Source organism: Lepidochelys kempii, chromosome 1 (genome assembly GCF_965140285.1).
Source record: "Lepidochelys kempii isolate rLepKem1 chromosome 1, rLepKem1.hap1, whole genome shotgun sequence".
Classification (NCBI taxonomy): Eukaryota; Metazoa; Chordata; order Testudines; family Cheloniidae; genus Lepidochelys; species Lepidochelys kempii.
In genome coordinates, this window is record NC_136380.1 from 342,289,729 (window position 1) to 342,306,608 (window position 16,880).

General features: G+C 50.4%; 1 protein-coding gene across 1 annotated transcript in view; it reads right to left on the minus strand.

The window, feature by feature from the left end:
* LOC140906948 (store-operated calcium entry regulator STIMATE) overlaps nt 1-15,148 on the minus strand; it is an 85,910-nt gene extending 70,762 nt beyond the window's left edge. Inside the window, exons 1-2 of the mRNA XM_073331928.2 lie at nt 15,080-15,148; nt 1,241-1,478 (exon numbers count right to left, since the gene is read on the minus strand). Coding sequence (XP_073188029.2) covers nt 1,241-1,478; nt 15,080-15,148 — 307 coding nt within the window. The remainder of the gene's footprint in view (nt 1-1,240; nt 1,479-15,079) is intronic.
* Nucleotides 15,149-16,880: the final 1,732 nt, after the last annotated feature.

A 16,880-nucleotide genomic window follows, 5' to 3' on the forward strand; every position in this document is an offset into this window, starting at 1 on the left:
AACCCACCTTTCCTACATCAAAGACATGATGAGAGAGTGGGGGGACAGATCACACAACAAAAAACCTGTTAATACCTGACCTTTGCTAAAGTTTTAAGACACTTGATTGAAAGCAGGCTTGGAAGGATTTGATTCTTTTCCCCAGTAAATGTTGATTTCACTGAACACACACAAACCGACAAAAATATTTCCCCCGCTGATCATCAAAATTCACAGAGAGGCAAAGCAAGAAAAATGCTGCTAGAGAACTTACTAGAGTTTGATTTAAAGATATTCCAATTGTATATTTTGACCTGGGACGCTGACACCTTGTCTTTTAAGGTTAAAGTTTTAACTTTTGGAATCTGCTGCCAAGCTTAGACTTTCAGCTTTACAACCCTTTAATGTTAAACAGGAAGGGAGGGTTTTTTTTTGTCTTTAACGCAAAGAGATCTGTGTTTATACGCTGGCTTCCTAGGGACTCCTGTGTCCGTAGGTGCTGGAACTAGGGGCATGATTTCCATTCTATATTGGGTTTACAGTTTGCTTCAATGGCTCTCAGCAGCCCCTCTATACCAGGAGTTCTCAAACTGGGGATCATGAGGTGATTACATAGGGGGTCACGAGCTATCAGCCTTCACCCCAAACCCCACTTTGCCTCCAGTATTTATAATGGTGTTAAATATGTAAAGAACAGGTTTTTAATTTAAAAGTGGGGTCGCAGACAGAGGCTTTCGCAGGGAGGGATAGCTCAGTGGTTTGAGCATTGGCCTGCTAAACCCAGGGTTGTGAGTTCAATCCTTGAGGGGGCCATTTAGGGATCTGGGGCAAAAATTAGGGATTGGTCCTGCTTTGAGCAGGGGGTTGGACTAGATGATCTCCTGAGGTCCCTTCCAACCGGGATAGTCTATGATTCAACGAAAGGGGTCACCAGTACAAATGTCTGAGAACCCCTGCACTATACAAATTGTTCCCGTACCCCTGCCTGGGCCTTTTACGTGTCTGACGCCCTCCCACCAGGGCCTGCAAAGTGTAAAAAAAATATATATATTCAATGGATAAAAACCAAAAAGTTGTAAAAACAGACCTCCCGGTAGCTGCCGAAATGGTACCGAACAGAACACGCGAACGGCGCCCAGCCCAGCTGTGAGCAAAGCCCGGGCGACTAATTGATCCAGGCGTTGGCGGCTTCTCCCCACCCCACGCGGAGTACGTGTAGCCCCGGGGAGAGGTTTGGGGGAAGCGGGGGGCGGGTACTCACACATCAGGGTGCTGAAGGCCACCGTGGCCAGCAGGGCTTGGACGAGCACCCCGAGCCTGCCCAGCAGCGCCCCGCTATCGCAGCCGTGCGGCTGGATTTTCACTGGGGTCCCCAGGAGCCCGGTCTCGGTCACGGCGGCGGGCCGGGCGGGGCCCGGAGCGGGCTGCGGGGGGGGGGGGGGGGGGGGGAGGCATCCCGGCCGGCTCCGTGCAGCGCCGAGCGCCAGCGCTGCTGCGTCCTGGGGGGGGAGGGAGCGGCCCCTGCCCGGGGTCGGATGTAGCTTCCCTGGGGTTGGGGGCGGCAGGGACGGGGCTCAATGGGAGGCGGGCTCCAGTCCGGACACGCCCTGCCCCTCCCCGGCCAGGCTGGGGGTGAGGGGAGAGGGGCTGTTCTGGAGCAGGGGGGAGGATCCGGGTGGGTCATTCTGGGGAACGGGGAGGGCCAGGTTGGGGGGTCATTCTGGGGAAGGAAGCGGGGCTGGTTAGGCGGGAGGGGGACCATTCTGGGGAAGGGGGAGGGCCAGGTTGCAGGGAGGGGGGCCGGTTGGGAGGAGGGGGTCATTCTGGGGAAGGGGGAGGGCCAGGTTGCAGGGAGGGGGGTCGGTTGGGAGGAGGGGGTCATTCTGGGGAAGGGGGCCAGTTGGGAGGAGGGGGTCATTCTGGGGAAAGGGGAGGGCCAGGTTGCAGGGAGGGGCGGTTGGGAGGAGGGGGTCATTCTGGGGAAGGGGGAGGGCCAGGTTGCAGGGAGGGGGGCCAGTTGGGAGGAGGGGGTCATTCTGGGGAAAGGGGAGGGCCAGGTTGCAGGGAGGGGGCCAGGTTGGGGGAACCAGGTTGCAGGGAGGGGGCCAGGTTGCAGGGAGGGGGGCCGGTTGGGAGGAGGGGGTCATTCTGGGGAAGCAGGAGGGCCCAGTTGCAGGGAGAGGGCCTGTTGGGGGGGGGCAGGTTGCAGGGAGGGGGCCTGGTTGGGAGGAGGGGTTTATTCTGGGGAAGGGGGCGGGCCAGCTTGGGGAAGGGGAATCATCTGGGGAAGAGGGAGGTCAGGGCCAGGCTGGGGAAGTTGGTCAGGGAAGGTCATTTTGGGATGCAGGGGAGCTGATGATGCATAACGGTCCCTCTACCAGGCTGGTGCCTAGTGAAGCAAGAGATCCTTCAAACCTCAGTGATACCCCTGGGTCTCTCTCAGTGTGTCATCTACAGCCCCTTTGGGTGTGAGCTGCGTCATTTATAAAACCAGGAAAGCTCTTAAATACCAATGAGATAAAATTCCTTTACCTCAAACCACCCACAACAAAGCTGACTCTATGTATATCGATAAAACAAAGGGATTCTCTGGTCCCGTCTACACCATAACCAGCGCCGGGGTTGGGATGTGGCTAGGACAAGACAATTCTCTGGCACAGTTAAAATACAGGAGGGGGTAGTGAAGAGGGGGCAGGACCTTGTTGTACCAGGTTCCTGAGCTGTGCTATCTCCTGGGGGCCAGAGAGGAAAGGGATTTTGTCCCCACAGGCTCTGTGGCACTCCAGCGGATTTGCACCCCTCAACTGGTGCAAATCAGCCCTAAGCCAAGCAGATCTGGCCCCAGGAAGATCTCCCCTGCATAGAGGCCATAGAATAGTGGTGGAGTCTGAGCAGCCAGCGTAGGGGGAGAAGCTGGGACTTTCCCATGCCCTGGTAATGAACGTTGGAGGCCATTGACAGCTGCCACATATTACAGTCGATTAGTTGGCTCTGATGTGCCCCAGTGTGACTGAACGGGTGCAGAGTGGGATGCAGGGGACACAAATACCAGTGCCTTTGCACCGGCCTAATTTACACTGATCTCTCCTTTAACAACACTTAATGTCGATCCTATCGACCTTTCAGCTGCAGCCAACCCCAGGCTTTCCCAAACCTTAAAAATAGTGATAAAAATCCACTTGGGGTTTAGTTGATTTGGGTTTGGGTTTCTGAGCCTTTAGGATGCACTAAGGTCACGTTAAGCTTGTCCCTAGAGGGCTAGAAACGTGATTTTTTGAAAAAGAAAGCTGATAATTAGCTATTTATTCACCCCGACCCACCTCAGTATACAATCAACAGTATACTAGACTGTCCTGATCTGAGAAATGCAGTGCAAAATAAAAGCTGACCTAAAAAGAACCGAGTGTTAAATGAGGAGGCTGACCCTCCCTTGAGTCACTAAAAGCGGGGTTCTTCTATCAGATTCCATTCTAATATTGGGTCTAACAGGCCTCAAACTGGGAAATCTAGTTTGTTGGATTTCAATTTCACAATCTAAATGGCACCTTCTCAAATTCATAAAATTGACTCCCTTTCACACTTACAATCTCATATAATCACATGACTCCCGGAGCTGGGGCTTTCAGAAAAACCACAACTATTGCAGTCTCGTGATAAAGTCACAGGAGTTGGCATGGTTCAAAACCAGTGAAAAACAGTTCAGTCCAATCTATACTGCAAGAGTGATTCATGTTTTAATTGTCCTGTTGGAAATATATCATTAGTACAGTATAGGGGGAACCTAAATCTAAGGTGTTAGCATTAGTCTTTACCCCCCCTCCCCCCATACCAGTTTCTCTTTGCTGAGAGCAGCTCCTGACATTCCTTTGAAGAATTCAGATCTAGGAGCGATGCCACTGACTTCTGCTTGGGGGTCCCATGCATTCTGGGGAAATTGAAATATGTCATGCTCAAAGAAAAACCAGCCCTTACCCACCAAAGAAGAGACTTCCAGGCCTTGTTTACACTCAAAAGTTTTCCCAGCAAAAGTTCTGCCGGCGTCCTACTGACAGCTATTTCAGCAGAGAGCATTCACATCCGGCTGCTTTTGCATGGACCATGCGTCCTCCCAGCATTAGCTTGCCTCAGCCAAAGACATGTGGCACTGTAAGAGGCATCCCAGGGTCCCCTCCCCACCATCTGATGCACTGCCTCCTGGGAAATGTTTGCAATGTATTGTGGGGCTGCTGCCGTGTGTTACAGGACACCGCTGTCAGGGACCTGTGAGAGTTTGGGGTCAAATGCCCACAAATCCCTCTGTTCCATCCCATAATCTACTCTTTTTCATGCCATTTTTCAATCTCCCCATCCAAACGTTAGCAATTATTTAGTATTTGTATTACCATAGCTGAACGAGGAGCACCAGTCATGGACCAGGCTCCCAGTGTGCTAGGCATGGTACAAACACAGGACAAAAAAAAAAAAAAAACAGTCCCTGACCCGAAAGAGCTGACAATCTAAGCAAAAGACAAGACAATAGATGGGCAGACAGACAGGGGAGTACATGGAAACTATAGGTCAGTACTGGGCAGCAGCAGTGGTCTCAGCCCACAAGCTGCATTGCCACGGTGACAGGTCACCAGACGTCTCTTGCCTGTTTTAAGGACAGAACAAGTCACTCTCTTGTATCTGTGGAAGACCAGCACCCACCGGACATCCAGCGATGCAGAGGAGGAGGACGTGAATGAAGCTGACCCGAGCAACTGCCCACGGTGAAGCAGTGGTTTGGGGCCTGTATGAGCATTGGGTAGTGGGACCGGATCATGACGCACACCTGGGATGCTCAGCAGCGGCTCCACGACTTCTGGATGCAGAAGGCCACATTCCTGGAGTCGTGCACCAAGCTCACCCCAGCCCCGTTGTCCACAGACCCCAAGAGGAGTTCATGCAAGAGCTGGGAAAGGGAGCTGAGGGCTGCGTCATACCACAAGGGGGAGCCCTGAGATGGCCCTTTCATATGGGGCCGGCTACAGGACTTCGGTCACTCAGCAAGCTGGTTTCGCTGTGCCAGCAAAAGCTGAGGGTTTTGTTGGCAGGAATCCAAACGGAGTGTGGATGCACGCACCGCAGTGCTGACGGAAGGGAAATTTTGCCTGTAAAACTTTCTTGTGTGGACCAGATGGGCTGCTGTCTTTTTCTGCACAGAAGGCAGCTTATGTCCCAGTGAGGAGTCCTTCAAAGGCAGAAATTCCCCAACCAAAAACACTGGTTTCTCTGGGGACAGAAAGCTGTAGGCCCCGCAGGGTCTTTGAGCCTCAAGGCTTTTCATTAGGCTAGGAGGTGTGGCCTAGGGGTTAGAGCCCATGACAGAGACAGGATTCCTTTTTGCTTTCAGTTTCCTTGCCTGTTTGTTTCATTTAAATGTCCGTGCTTTGTAATGTCAGCTGCACCGTCCTCTCCATCACTCAAGTCGTGATCTGGGGTTATGTTTCACTCCTCCCTTTCCTTTGCCCAACACTTCCAGGCTATCCATCGCAACATATATCAGGTCTCTACATTTCTTTCCATCCCCCCCTGCAGTACTCTCATTCAGACCTTTCCTGACCCAGTCACTGCAGCAGCCTTCTGTTTGGCTGCCCTGCCATACACATTGCCCATGCAAAAACCAGCAACTAAGATCTTCTTCCTTGCTCATCATTTTGATCATAATAATAAATAATATACTCCTGCTCGTAGTATACAGGGGCTTTTCATGAGGGGATCTGACAGCACTTTACAAAGGAAGTCCTTGTCATCACCCCCATTTTACAGGTGAAGAAACTGAGGCACAGAGAGGGGAAGTGACTTGCTCAACGTCACCCAGCAGGCCAGAGGCAGAGCTGGAAATAAAACCCAGGTCTCCTGAGTCGCACGCTAGTGTTCTAGCCACTACACCACACTCTTCCTATGTTGCCACTGCTTTGAATTTCTCTGCTGCCTCCCCTTCCCTAGGGTTAAGCTGTCCTGCAGTGGCCTGAGAGCATGGGCAGGCTGTTAAGAACCAGGGTACAAACTCCAAATTGGTTGTGAATTCTAGACTGAGATTTCACCAACTAATTATCAAGTGTAAACTCCTCAGGTACTATAACAGTGTAAACACAGAGTGCGCTCTGGGATATTTTAATCTGTCTTGCCACCCAGGGAAGCCTATCTTTGTGATAGATAGTCCCTTACTCCAAGTATCACAACAATATTCAATTCATAGACAATTCTTTCATAGAATATCAGGGTTGGAAGGGACCTCAGGAGATCATCTAGTCCAACCCCCTGCTCAAAGCAGGACCAATCCCCAGTTTTTGCCCCAGATCCCTGAATGGCCCCCTCAAGGATTGAACTCACAACCCTGGGTTTAGGAGGCCAATGCTCAAACCACTGAGCTTTCAATTGCACGTTAGATCTCACAACAAAGACAATGTTTGTAGCCAATCCTATAATAAACGATCTAAAGATTTATTATATAGGAAAAGGAAACAATTTATTTACAACGTTAAAGCAGGTAAACATATACACCCCAATGAGTTCCAATCTTAAATTTCAAAAAGTAATAGAAGCTTCTATGATAAGCAAGCTCTGTATGTCCTTTAGGGCTAACCCAGCCTAAGCACTGGGGATCTTTAGCTTATGCCTAGTAATCCCAGCTCCCCAGAGTTCAAGCAGCATAAAGATACACTTCCTGCTTATTAGAGGCTTTTTATTTCTTTCCTCATTTCTGCTTTGAGATGCAAACTCAGCAGATGGGAGGGATTCACTTGCAAGACTCATCTTCATGTTGCACTCTAGTCTGTCTGGTGTCGATGGGCCTTCCTTGTCAGGCAGGACATAACATTTTCTGTTGGAGACCAGCATTTCACACCACTCAGTGTCTCTCTCCTGTCTGGTGATTTACGCAGTTACAGAGGCTTACAATGCAAACACTCAATATTGCCTTACGATATGGCATACAGAGGCCATAAGTGAGATTAATGGAGGCAGCAACTCACAAGCATACAATCAAGTCTAAACGCATTCTTAGAATTCGACCTAGTTTAACAATACTAACACTCAGGCGAGCCAGACTGATTTCAGCTTCATATTTGTCAATATTTCATTGAGGCCTGGGGATGTTGGCCTGACTTGGCACCTGACCCGCCGGCGTCACACAAGCTTCCTGTCTTTGCCTTCAAACCTCTACCCCTTTCAGTTATCCACCCTTGTCTAGCCTGGCATTATGCCCCTTTCCACTTCAGTCATGCCTGCCTCATGCACCTTTAACCCACACACCTGCTGGGTGTGGTGCTCTGTCCCACCTAGTGGCACCAAGACCACTTAGTGATTAATGAGTCTGCTACAGCCTTAGCTAAGAGGCACGTGGCTTTTAGCTCATGCAGTTGAGAACCATGCACTAAGCTCCACAGGCCGCAGGTTCAATCCCGCCCGACGACAACAAGTGTCTGTCAGTGTTACACACCCATTTGTCACTTTCTCACACGATCTCCATGCTGCCCTCTTTGCACAGAATGCTTTCTGCAGCCAGAGATGACCCATGCCTGCTGATGGGGGCGGGGGCACAACCCTGGAATAGCTCGATCAGACCCCCCTCCCAGAAAGCAGCAGCCCCTCCCTGTAGCTCCCAGCTGTTCCTCCTGTCTCTGCCTCTCCCTGCCTCGTGCAGTTCGCTGGCTCAGCTGCCCCATAGGAGGGGTCCTGGCTGCACGATGTGACGGAGCAATCGGGAGGGCTGTGACCCAAATGCCCCCCACTCGTCACCTCTTACCGCAACACACCAACAAGGTCTCTTCCCTTTCTGCATTTAGGTCCTACTTGGAGATTCAGGTCTGCTCTGATGCCTAGGGAGGATTCAGCTGATAAATAACGAACAGTAAAAAAGGATTTTTTTAAAAAGTTGACCTCAATTGCCAAGATGTGGCCAAGCTCCACCTTGAGCACTTGACTTACATGTTGTCCCCTTTCCTTCTAACTTCTGTCTGTCTATCTGTCTTTACAGTGGGAGCCCTGAAGCAAGGATGGTGGCTTTTTAGTTTGAAAAACATTGAGCACATTGTGGGTGTTTCCGAAAAGCAAATAATAAATGATCTCTAGCTAGGGTTGCTAACTTTCTAATCGCACAAAACCGAACAGCCTTGCCCAGCCTCCTGCCTCTTCCCCGAGGCCCCGTCCCTGCCCCACTCCTTCCCTGAGGCCCTGCCCCAATGCCCCTTCTCCAAGGCCCCGCCCCATCCCCCCTCCCTCTGTGGCTCGCTTTCCCTCACCCTCGCTCACTTGCTCATTTTCACTGGGCTGGGGCAGGGGATTGAGGTACGGGAGGGGGTGAGGGCTCCAGCTGGGTCTGTCGGCTCTGGGGTGGGCCCATGGATGAGGGGCTTGGGGTGCAGGAAGGGGCTCCGGGCTGGGGAATGGGGCTGAGGAATTTGGAGTGTGAGCCAGGGTTCCGGGCTGAAGCAGGAGGTTGGGATGTGGAACGAGGTACAGGCTCTAGGAGGGAGTTTGGGTGTGGGAGGGGGCTTAGAGCTGGGGCAGGAAGCAGGGGCACTGAAGGGGGTTCAGGGTGCAGGCTCCAGGCAGTGCTGACATCAGACAGATCCAGCGAAGTGACTGGCGTGTCTCTTTGGCTCCTAAGTGTAGGCACGGCCAGGAGGCTCTGCGCACTGCCCCACCTGCAGGTGCTGCCCCCGTAGCTCCCATTGGCCATGGTTACTGACCAATGGGAACTGTGGAGCTGGCACTCGGAGCAGGGGCAGCGCACAGAGCCCCCATGGCTGCCCCTACACCTAGGAGCTGGAGGGACATGCCAACTGCTTCCTGGGAGGTGTGCAGAGCCGGGTAAGGAGCCTGCCAGCTCCGCACCAACCGGACTTTTAATGACCCAGTCAGCAGTGATGACTGGAGCCACCAGGTCAAAATCCGGACACCTGGCAACCCTATCTCCAGCTCACACCTTGCTGAAGCGAATGGGATCAAGGAGGAATGAGTGCCAGTTTATCTGGACAAACTGGCCCGCAGTAGGTCTGTCTACATAGTGAGGGCAGCATCTCTTGCAGCAGACAAAGGGAGAGATGTAAACGTGACCAGCAAAAGTGGGAAAAATGGGTTTGTTCGTAGTGGAAGTCTGATCTGCCCTGGAAGGTGTTACGGGGTGTCTATACTAGGCCACAGATTTTCTACTGTTTTCATCACTGGTTCAGTTCTGTTGTTGATATCCGTCCTGGGAGTGCTCAGGTATTGGGATTTGCAGCACCTAGGATCCTTAGCCAAGATCAGGGCCCTATTGTGCTATGAGCCAGACATACACATAGTAACAGACCATCCCTTCCCAAGGGATTGCACAGTCCAAGGCCCCTGTCAGGAATCAGGACCTGCTGCCGAACCTGGGACCAGCTAGTTGACCTACAGTTGAACACTCTGACTGACCAGAACCCCTGGATTGGCAGAGAGGCATCACCAGACCTGATCTTAAGCCCAGCAGCAGGGCCAAGCTAGTGGCGGCTCAGTGCTCAGCTGCAGTCATGCCTGTTCCCATCCACATTCCCCTGCTTGGTTCTTGACCCCAACTCTGACGCCTACCCTCGGTCTGGGCCAGTCGGCCTGTCCTTCTAGCGCTCTGGTCCCTGACAGATCCTGTAGACATGTATGCCTATATTTTCAGTCCCTGCTAACTTCATTTAGAGTTAGGACTGTTCCACACTTCTGAAAAATCAGGCCACTTATTTAATTGCCTGAATATGGAATTTTAGGCACCCATGATTGAAAGTAATTTTCTGTGCCTCACTTTCCCCATCTGGAAAATGGGGATAATGACACACGCCCACTTTTCCCAAGCAGTTGGAGATCTCCTCTGGAAGCAGCACAGCCGCATGAGGGCCATAGTTTGTCAGTCCCCTGGTAAAGTACGTGAGGTGATTGGGGATATAAGATCACAACCCTGGGCAAAATGTTCAAGATTGTCAAGGATGGAAGCCTAACGGTAGACTCCAAAATTCATATTTATTCTTCTACTTGGTGTTTCCAAAGGACAGAGCACTCAAGAGCTCCTGTGGACCTGGCATTGTTTACACACTTTTGGTGACCGAGAAGACAGTGAGTGAGAAAACCAGTTGTTCATTTGGGGCCTAATTTCCCATTCACTTCCACTGAAGCAGGATTGGGTCCTGTAACCATGGTTTGGAAATATTTACACCTAAAAAGTGCGGTGTAATTTGAGTGACATCCCTCATTTGCCTACATGCCGTAACCTCATGTTCCATGCAATGGATTGTATGTCTGTGCATCCAACCGCCACTGAATATACACAGTGGACCCAATTCTGCATCTTCACTCGCACACCCAGCTAGAATTGTATCTGAGTAGCAGCAGTAGAAAGAATAATGCTTAGTACTACAATTGGGCCAAAGGTTTAAGCTTGCCCTGATCTGATCTGAAACAACAGCAGTGGTGGCTGGAGACATCCGTGCAAAATAAGGGTGTGGCATTGTGATAGATAGAGCATTGTGTTCTCAGTGATCCTGTCACATTATGTATTTTGCTCTTCTGGCCCCATGTTAGTTTTCTTCCAAAGCTTCTGCATTTAGCTTTCACTACAAAGGGCTTCCCATATTCTTAGAAGATCATAAGATAATAGCAAGCAATTTCAAAAGCAGCCTCCTTTGTAAATCAGTCTTAGAGCGCTTGGAAAGTTGGGGATTCACCGGGGCCACGGGTGGTTAATGACAACTTGCTTGCCTCTTTTCACACACCTGATTGCACTCATATCTGATACCCGCTTGTTCTTCCTGCCGACATCTCGTGCCTTCGTTCAGCCCAGCCATCTGAGTTACCCTCTCGCTCTCTCAGATTTCAAAACAATCTCATCGAAGCCCAGGTTTTACAGGATTTCCTCAGTTCAAGGCATGTAATTCTGAGAATTTTTTGGCTCTGTGTCAGACAGGATATTAGTAGCCTCACCAGGGGCTTTAAAGTGTTGACATTCACCACCCCTAGCACGGAAGCCAAGAGAGCACCCTTAGTGAAGCAAATGGTTTTATGTAACTGACTAACATTCTCCTGTTTTCATCCATTTAAAAGCCCCCAGTACTTATTATTTATTATCTATTAGCAGTATTATGGTAGTGCCCAGTCGTGGGCCAGGATACCGTTGTGCTAGGTGCTGTACAAACACAGAACAAAAAGACAGACCTTGCCCTGAGGATCTTAGGCCCAGCTTTACTGAAAGCAATAGAAGTTAGGAGCCTAAATACCTTTGTGGACCGGAGCCTTAGTGCCTAACAAAACCCAATGTACTCGGCAGTGGCAATCAGAGGTTACCGTAAATAAGAAAATAAAATGCTTTCCTAGTGAAAGACATTGTATGTGACTCTTTTAAAAAGGGCCAGATTCTCAGATGGTGTAAACTGGCATGATTCTACAGATTTCAATGGAGTGATTCTGATTTACACTAGCTTAGGATCTGGCCCGAAGTCTATTGCCAAAAACAAGTGGGGAACTAAATAGCTATTTTACTCACTGAGATCTGAGCTTCTGAATTACCACAGTTGATATCACTAGATAAGGTGGGCCTCAACTTGCAAAATTTGGATCTAGACCAGGCAATAGAAAAATCAAATCTGAATCATGTGGCTTGAGTCTGGCACAAAATAACGCTCAATCCTTTTGCCCTTTCCCTATAAAATGTTATTGTGCTGGAACACAACTGTGAAGAGTCGAGCTGACTAATATGATGCTGACCCTGACTTTGCAGCAAGTCATGGTCAGCTTTGTGTTAGCCAGGCGTGGTTAAACCATGCTTGGAGGGTTAGACCTACCTGCCACGATGTTGAACATGACATTGTCCTGATTCAACTGATCATCATTGCATTAGCTAACTTGACTCTGCGTTCACAGTCACAATAGAATTTTGTGAGGGACATGGGCCCTCAGACCCCACAGTAAGTGTAGACCCCAAAGAAAGAGCCAGCAGCCCCTCCCCAAAAAGAGTCCTAAAGAGACCAAGCAAGGCACCAACCATGAAGAAGACCAGATCCTTTCTTCTAGCACAGTGGGGCTGCTCTGAAACCAGCATTATTGTTATTGTATTATTGTAATGCATTGGAGCCCCAGTCACGGATCAGGCCCCCCTGGTGCTACAGGCTGTACAAACGCAGAACAAAAAGATGTTCCCTTACAGTCAAAGTATAAGACAAGAGACAACAAGTGGATACAGACAGGGTGACAGGGTGACAAGGAAACAATATTGGACAACATGATAGGCAGCATTCTCAGCACACCAGTGGCTGAATCATTGTCAATTTCTTTGCAGAGAGACAAGATGGGTGAGCCCATCTTTGGACCAACTTCTGTTGGTGAGAGAGACAAGCTTTCAAGCTTACATAGAGCTCTTCTTCAGGTCTGGGAAACTAACTCCCCCACTTCCTTCCCCCCGCAAGACTGGAGGGGTGTTAACGGGCCACTTCACCGTGAATGGCCCCTTGAAATGTGGGTTAACTACTTGTGTTAAACAATCTATTCCAATCTTGTATTTAGCTGTGACACGTCGAGGGCGTGTCTTCGTGTATAGCACCAGGCAGCTGCCTCGCTGTAACGCTTTAGTGAAGACATTTAGTGAAGAGTTTCTCCCGTCGGCGTATTCCATCTCCCCCAGAGCTCTCCCATTGACATAGCATGGTCTACGCAGGGGGCTAGATAGGTATAACTATGTCGCTCGGGGGGGGGGGGGGGGGTTTGCTCAGGGTTTAGCTGATTGCCATATTTGGGATCGGGAAAGAATTTTCCTCCAGGGCAGATTGGAAGAGGCCCTGGAGGTTTTTCACCTTCCTCTGTAGCATGGGGCACGGGTCACTTGCTGGAGGATTCTCTGCTCCTTGAAGTCTTTAAACTACGATTTGAGGACTTCAATAGCACAGATATAGGTGTGAGGTTTTTTTTGTAGGAGTGGTGGGTGAAATTCTGTGGCCTGCGTTGTGCAGGAGGTCAGACTAGATGATCATAATGGTCCCTTCTGACCTAAATATCTATGAATCTATGAACATAGTTATGCCAATATAGGTCTGTAGCATAGACCTGGCCTGAGTTATTAAATGATGCAAATGGGCTAGATTGACAGCCACCTGGCTAGCTGGATCACTAGATTAGTAGATACATTAGCTAGTAACTGCTTGGAGGTTTTCTGAAGAGCCATTGTCTGTAACAGGAATGAAAAGGCTATCCAGGAATTACATCCAGTTTTATAAACACAGTAAATCCTTTTCGCTTGAGGAAAGCAGTCAGCGAGCAGACTCCTTTGCACAGAGCAGGAGCAGCATTACACAGCATATGCTTTCCTCCAGACAAGACCATTTCCCTTGGGAAAAACCATTCCCTTGTGAATGAGCACACTAGTGCCATGAACAGATTGCACCATGGACAGGAACCAAATTATATGCCTAGCACCCAGCCCAAGTAGCCAGTCCAGGTGCACTGCCTAGACAACTTGAGCCAAATGGCTAAGGAACTGGCCCTCTCTCTTTTACTATTATTCCAACCTGTGCAACAGTTCTTCCCATGGCTTTTATGGGCTGATCCTGCATATCCTTACTCGTGAGTATTCCTAAAAACAGAAATTCTGCAAAATTCTGCCAAGAAACTCCACCTATTCCTATTCCAGTGAGAGATGACAGTAAAATCATGGTTTTCCTTAATTGCATAGGTCAGAAAAGAAAGCTTACATTCATGTGACAATTGTATAATTTTGCATTCATATTGTGATCACAATCAATAGATGTGACGCGTAAAGCTGTCAGAAAGTTGTGATTCTTTTGGTTCAAAATTTATGGCCACAGCTTGATAAAGCTGCGGTTTTGGTGCAATCAGTTCGAAATGGCGCACAGGGTCACAGCCCCGCTCAGATCTGGTCTGGCCACCCCTCCATCCTGACGGGCCGGTGCAGGTGTGTGTAGAAGTGCACTCCAGGCAGAGTTGTGATGGGGTTGCAGGGCAGCGGGACCTTCAGGACAGAGGTGTGGGGGCCCTGAAGGGCAAAGGTGTGTGGAGGTCCTGGGGGGGGGGGTATGCAGCTGCGGGAGTGCAGGACCTAAACTCTTCTTTTGTAACTGACAAGTTTACAGCAGGGTCTTTACCCTCCAACAGAGGCTAGATTATTCCCCCCTGCACACACACACGTTCCTGCAATCCCTAGGGCAGTGGGGTGGGAGGTCTCTGAGCCCCTGTGACCTAGAGCTGGCCCCTTGTCATGTGGTATACGCATCCCGTCCTCCTTTGGGGCAGGGCAGGGTTGTGTTACCACCGTGGTTACAGTCTACCAGACTGTCCTTAGGCTGAAAGCGGCATGGCCCAGAGGCCGGAGTCAATATAGCAGCTCTTGGAGTCAGGGCAGGGCAGCCTAATGGCCAGAGTCAGTACTGAAGCCCTTGTGTTCAGGGGGTCGTGGCCTAGCGGGCAGAGTCAATACAACAATCCTCAGACACAGGGCAGTGAGAACTAGCAGCCAGTACCCAAGGGGCCACCACAAGGGGGAGTGGTGGCCCAGGTAGGGGGGCCTAGCCCCACCCGACCCCACCAGGCCCTAACAGTGGTGGAGTGGTCTGCCACTGGGTCAGCGGGGAATCCCACCGAAACACGCTGCCCTCACACGGGTGGGAGGTATCACTCGTTCACCCTCCCTGTGTCACTTCCTACGGCAAAGCTGTAGTCCATGGGACCTCAGGGTCTCCAGGCTCCTCAGCGCGAGTAATTCCCTGGGGCTCCTACTCTCAGGATCTCCGGCTCCTGCAGGCAAGGGCTGTGGCATCTCTTCAGCTGGAGTCATTTCCAAAGATCCTTCCTCTGTGGCGGTCAGCCTAGAATGAGCTGGGCGGCTCTCTTTTATACTAGGGCAGCAGTTGGAGCATGCCCAGCACGGACAGAGGGGCGGGGCTTCTGCTGCCCATAGCGTGAGGTTAACCTTCTCCTGCCCAATGTGGGGTATACACACCTTGCCACACCCCCACTCAGACCTCTGGAGGCCCTGTGCGAGCTGGCATTGCCAGGACTCCGCTGTCCCAGCCCTGTGCCCTGCAGGAGGCATAAGGCCCCACCTCCACCTGGCCACACTCACTGGGGCCTCCCTGAGCCCGTCCTCCAATGCAGCTGGGCAGCCGCGGAAGGCAAAGTCCTCAAGGAACATGCAGGAACCTCTGTTTCTGGGTGGGCCTGGCCTGCGCCCTCTGGTGGAGGCGGAACTGCACCTGGCCAAAGCTAATGGAGCGAGTGGGAGGAGCGCCCTGGAGACCCCAGCCCTGGCATACCCTGGTCCCCAGCCCCATTCTCCTCCTGGCCTGCCTGGTCCCAGATCTCTACCATGCTATGGAGTCGTACTAAGGAAACAATCGCAGTACATCTGCAGGCTGCAATGATTACATTATGGTGTGGGTGAAACAGAATATTTGCTTTTTTTATAGGACATTATTGTAATTTTTTTTTCTGCAGGAGAAATTGCCTGTGGAAATAAGCTCCCCTTGACAAAACTTCTTTTAAGTGACACCTGAAATGGATTCCATTCAATATGCCCCTAGCAATAAAGCCGGCTGATGAAAAGAGTAAAACGATCATTATTCTTGATAATTACGGTTTTGTTTTTTTACAAAGGATGACGTATTTAACATTCATTTTTGGTTTATATTAATATGGCAACACAATTGTCTTTCATCCAAGGCTTTCTAGTTTAATATGCATGAAGGGGCAGTGACAGAATGAAGCTCGTTTATTTCCAAGAAATGTCTTACTGCAACACTATCAATGATTAAAAGTGAAAGAATTTGCATGATTTTTGTTCACTTTTCACCAGTTTGGGTAAGAAGCCAGGGTACAAAGGGTATCCTTAGCACACTTCATTTGGCTTAGAGCAGGGGTAGTCAACTATTTTTTGTCAAGGCCCAGACTCCAGAGAAACATTGTTCAAACCGCCAGTGCCCCGTGCATCGAACACAGACAGGGCTGTGCAGTGTAAACAGGGTCTATTGCTTATATTTTTAGTGCATTAAATGAAAAATAAAATCAAACCACTGTATAACCTAAAAATAACCCCCCAGAAAGATGCAATGAATCGGAGACTTTGGGAAAGTACACAGATAAAATGTCAAATAGATGCCAAGATTCGCATTAAAACACTTGCAGGCAGCTGTGCTAAGTTTTGAATTTGTTATGAGTTTACAAAAAGAATTAATGTTGGTTTTGTCAAATACAATTATTGTAGGCATATAACCCCCAATTGTCCCCCCACCTACAGCTCACTTTCCCTAACCCCCTGATTGTCCCCCCCACCCAAAAAAAAAAAAACCAACCTCCCCGCTCACCCTGTCCAGAGAGTAGAGTGACCATTATTTCCCTATACTGAAAACGAGACATACAGGGCTGCCCTGAGCCACCTGGAGTTGCTCCTCACCCCCCAAAAAATGTTCCTCTATGCCCCCAGTTGAGCCAAGTAGCAGAGATGGGGCAGGTGGGAAGAGGATTGGGTATGGGCTGGGATCTGGGCAGCAAAGCAGGTATATGTGTGAGTACTTTGGGGCTTGGAGCCAGCAGGTGAAGCTATTAGACTATGCTTCAACGAGCAGTGTGATGCCCCTTTGGGGGCTGGGATAGCAGAGGGGCAGGAAGGAGGCTCTGGGTCACGGGAGGGACCAAGGGCACTCCAGATAACAGCCCTGGGGAAGTGGGGGAAGGCCAGGATGTGTCAGGAGCAGGCAATTGGAGGTGAACTGAGGAGGGAAAGAGGCTGGTTGGGGTGTGGGGAAGGCTGGACAGGGCTCTGGGGACTGGCCCCAAAGGACAGGGGTTGGGGAGGACACAAGGCCAGGGTGGGGACTCCGGGGACCGATTGGGGGTGAGGGACACGAGGCTGGGGTGGGTGGGGGCTC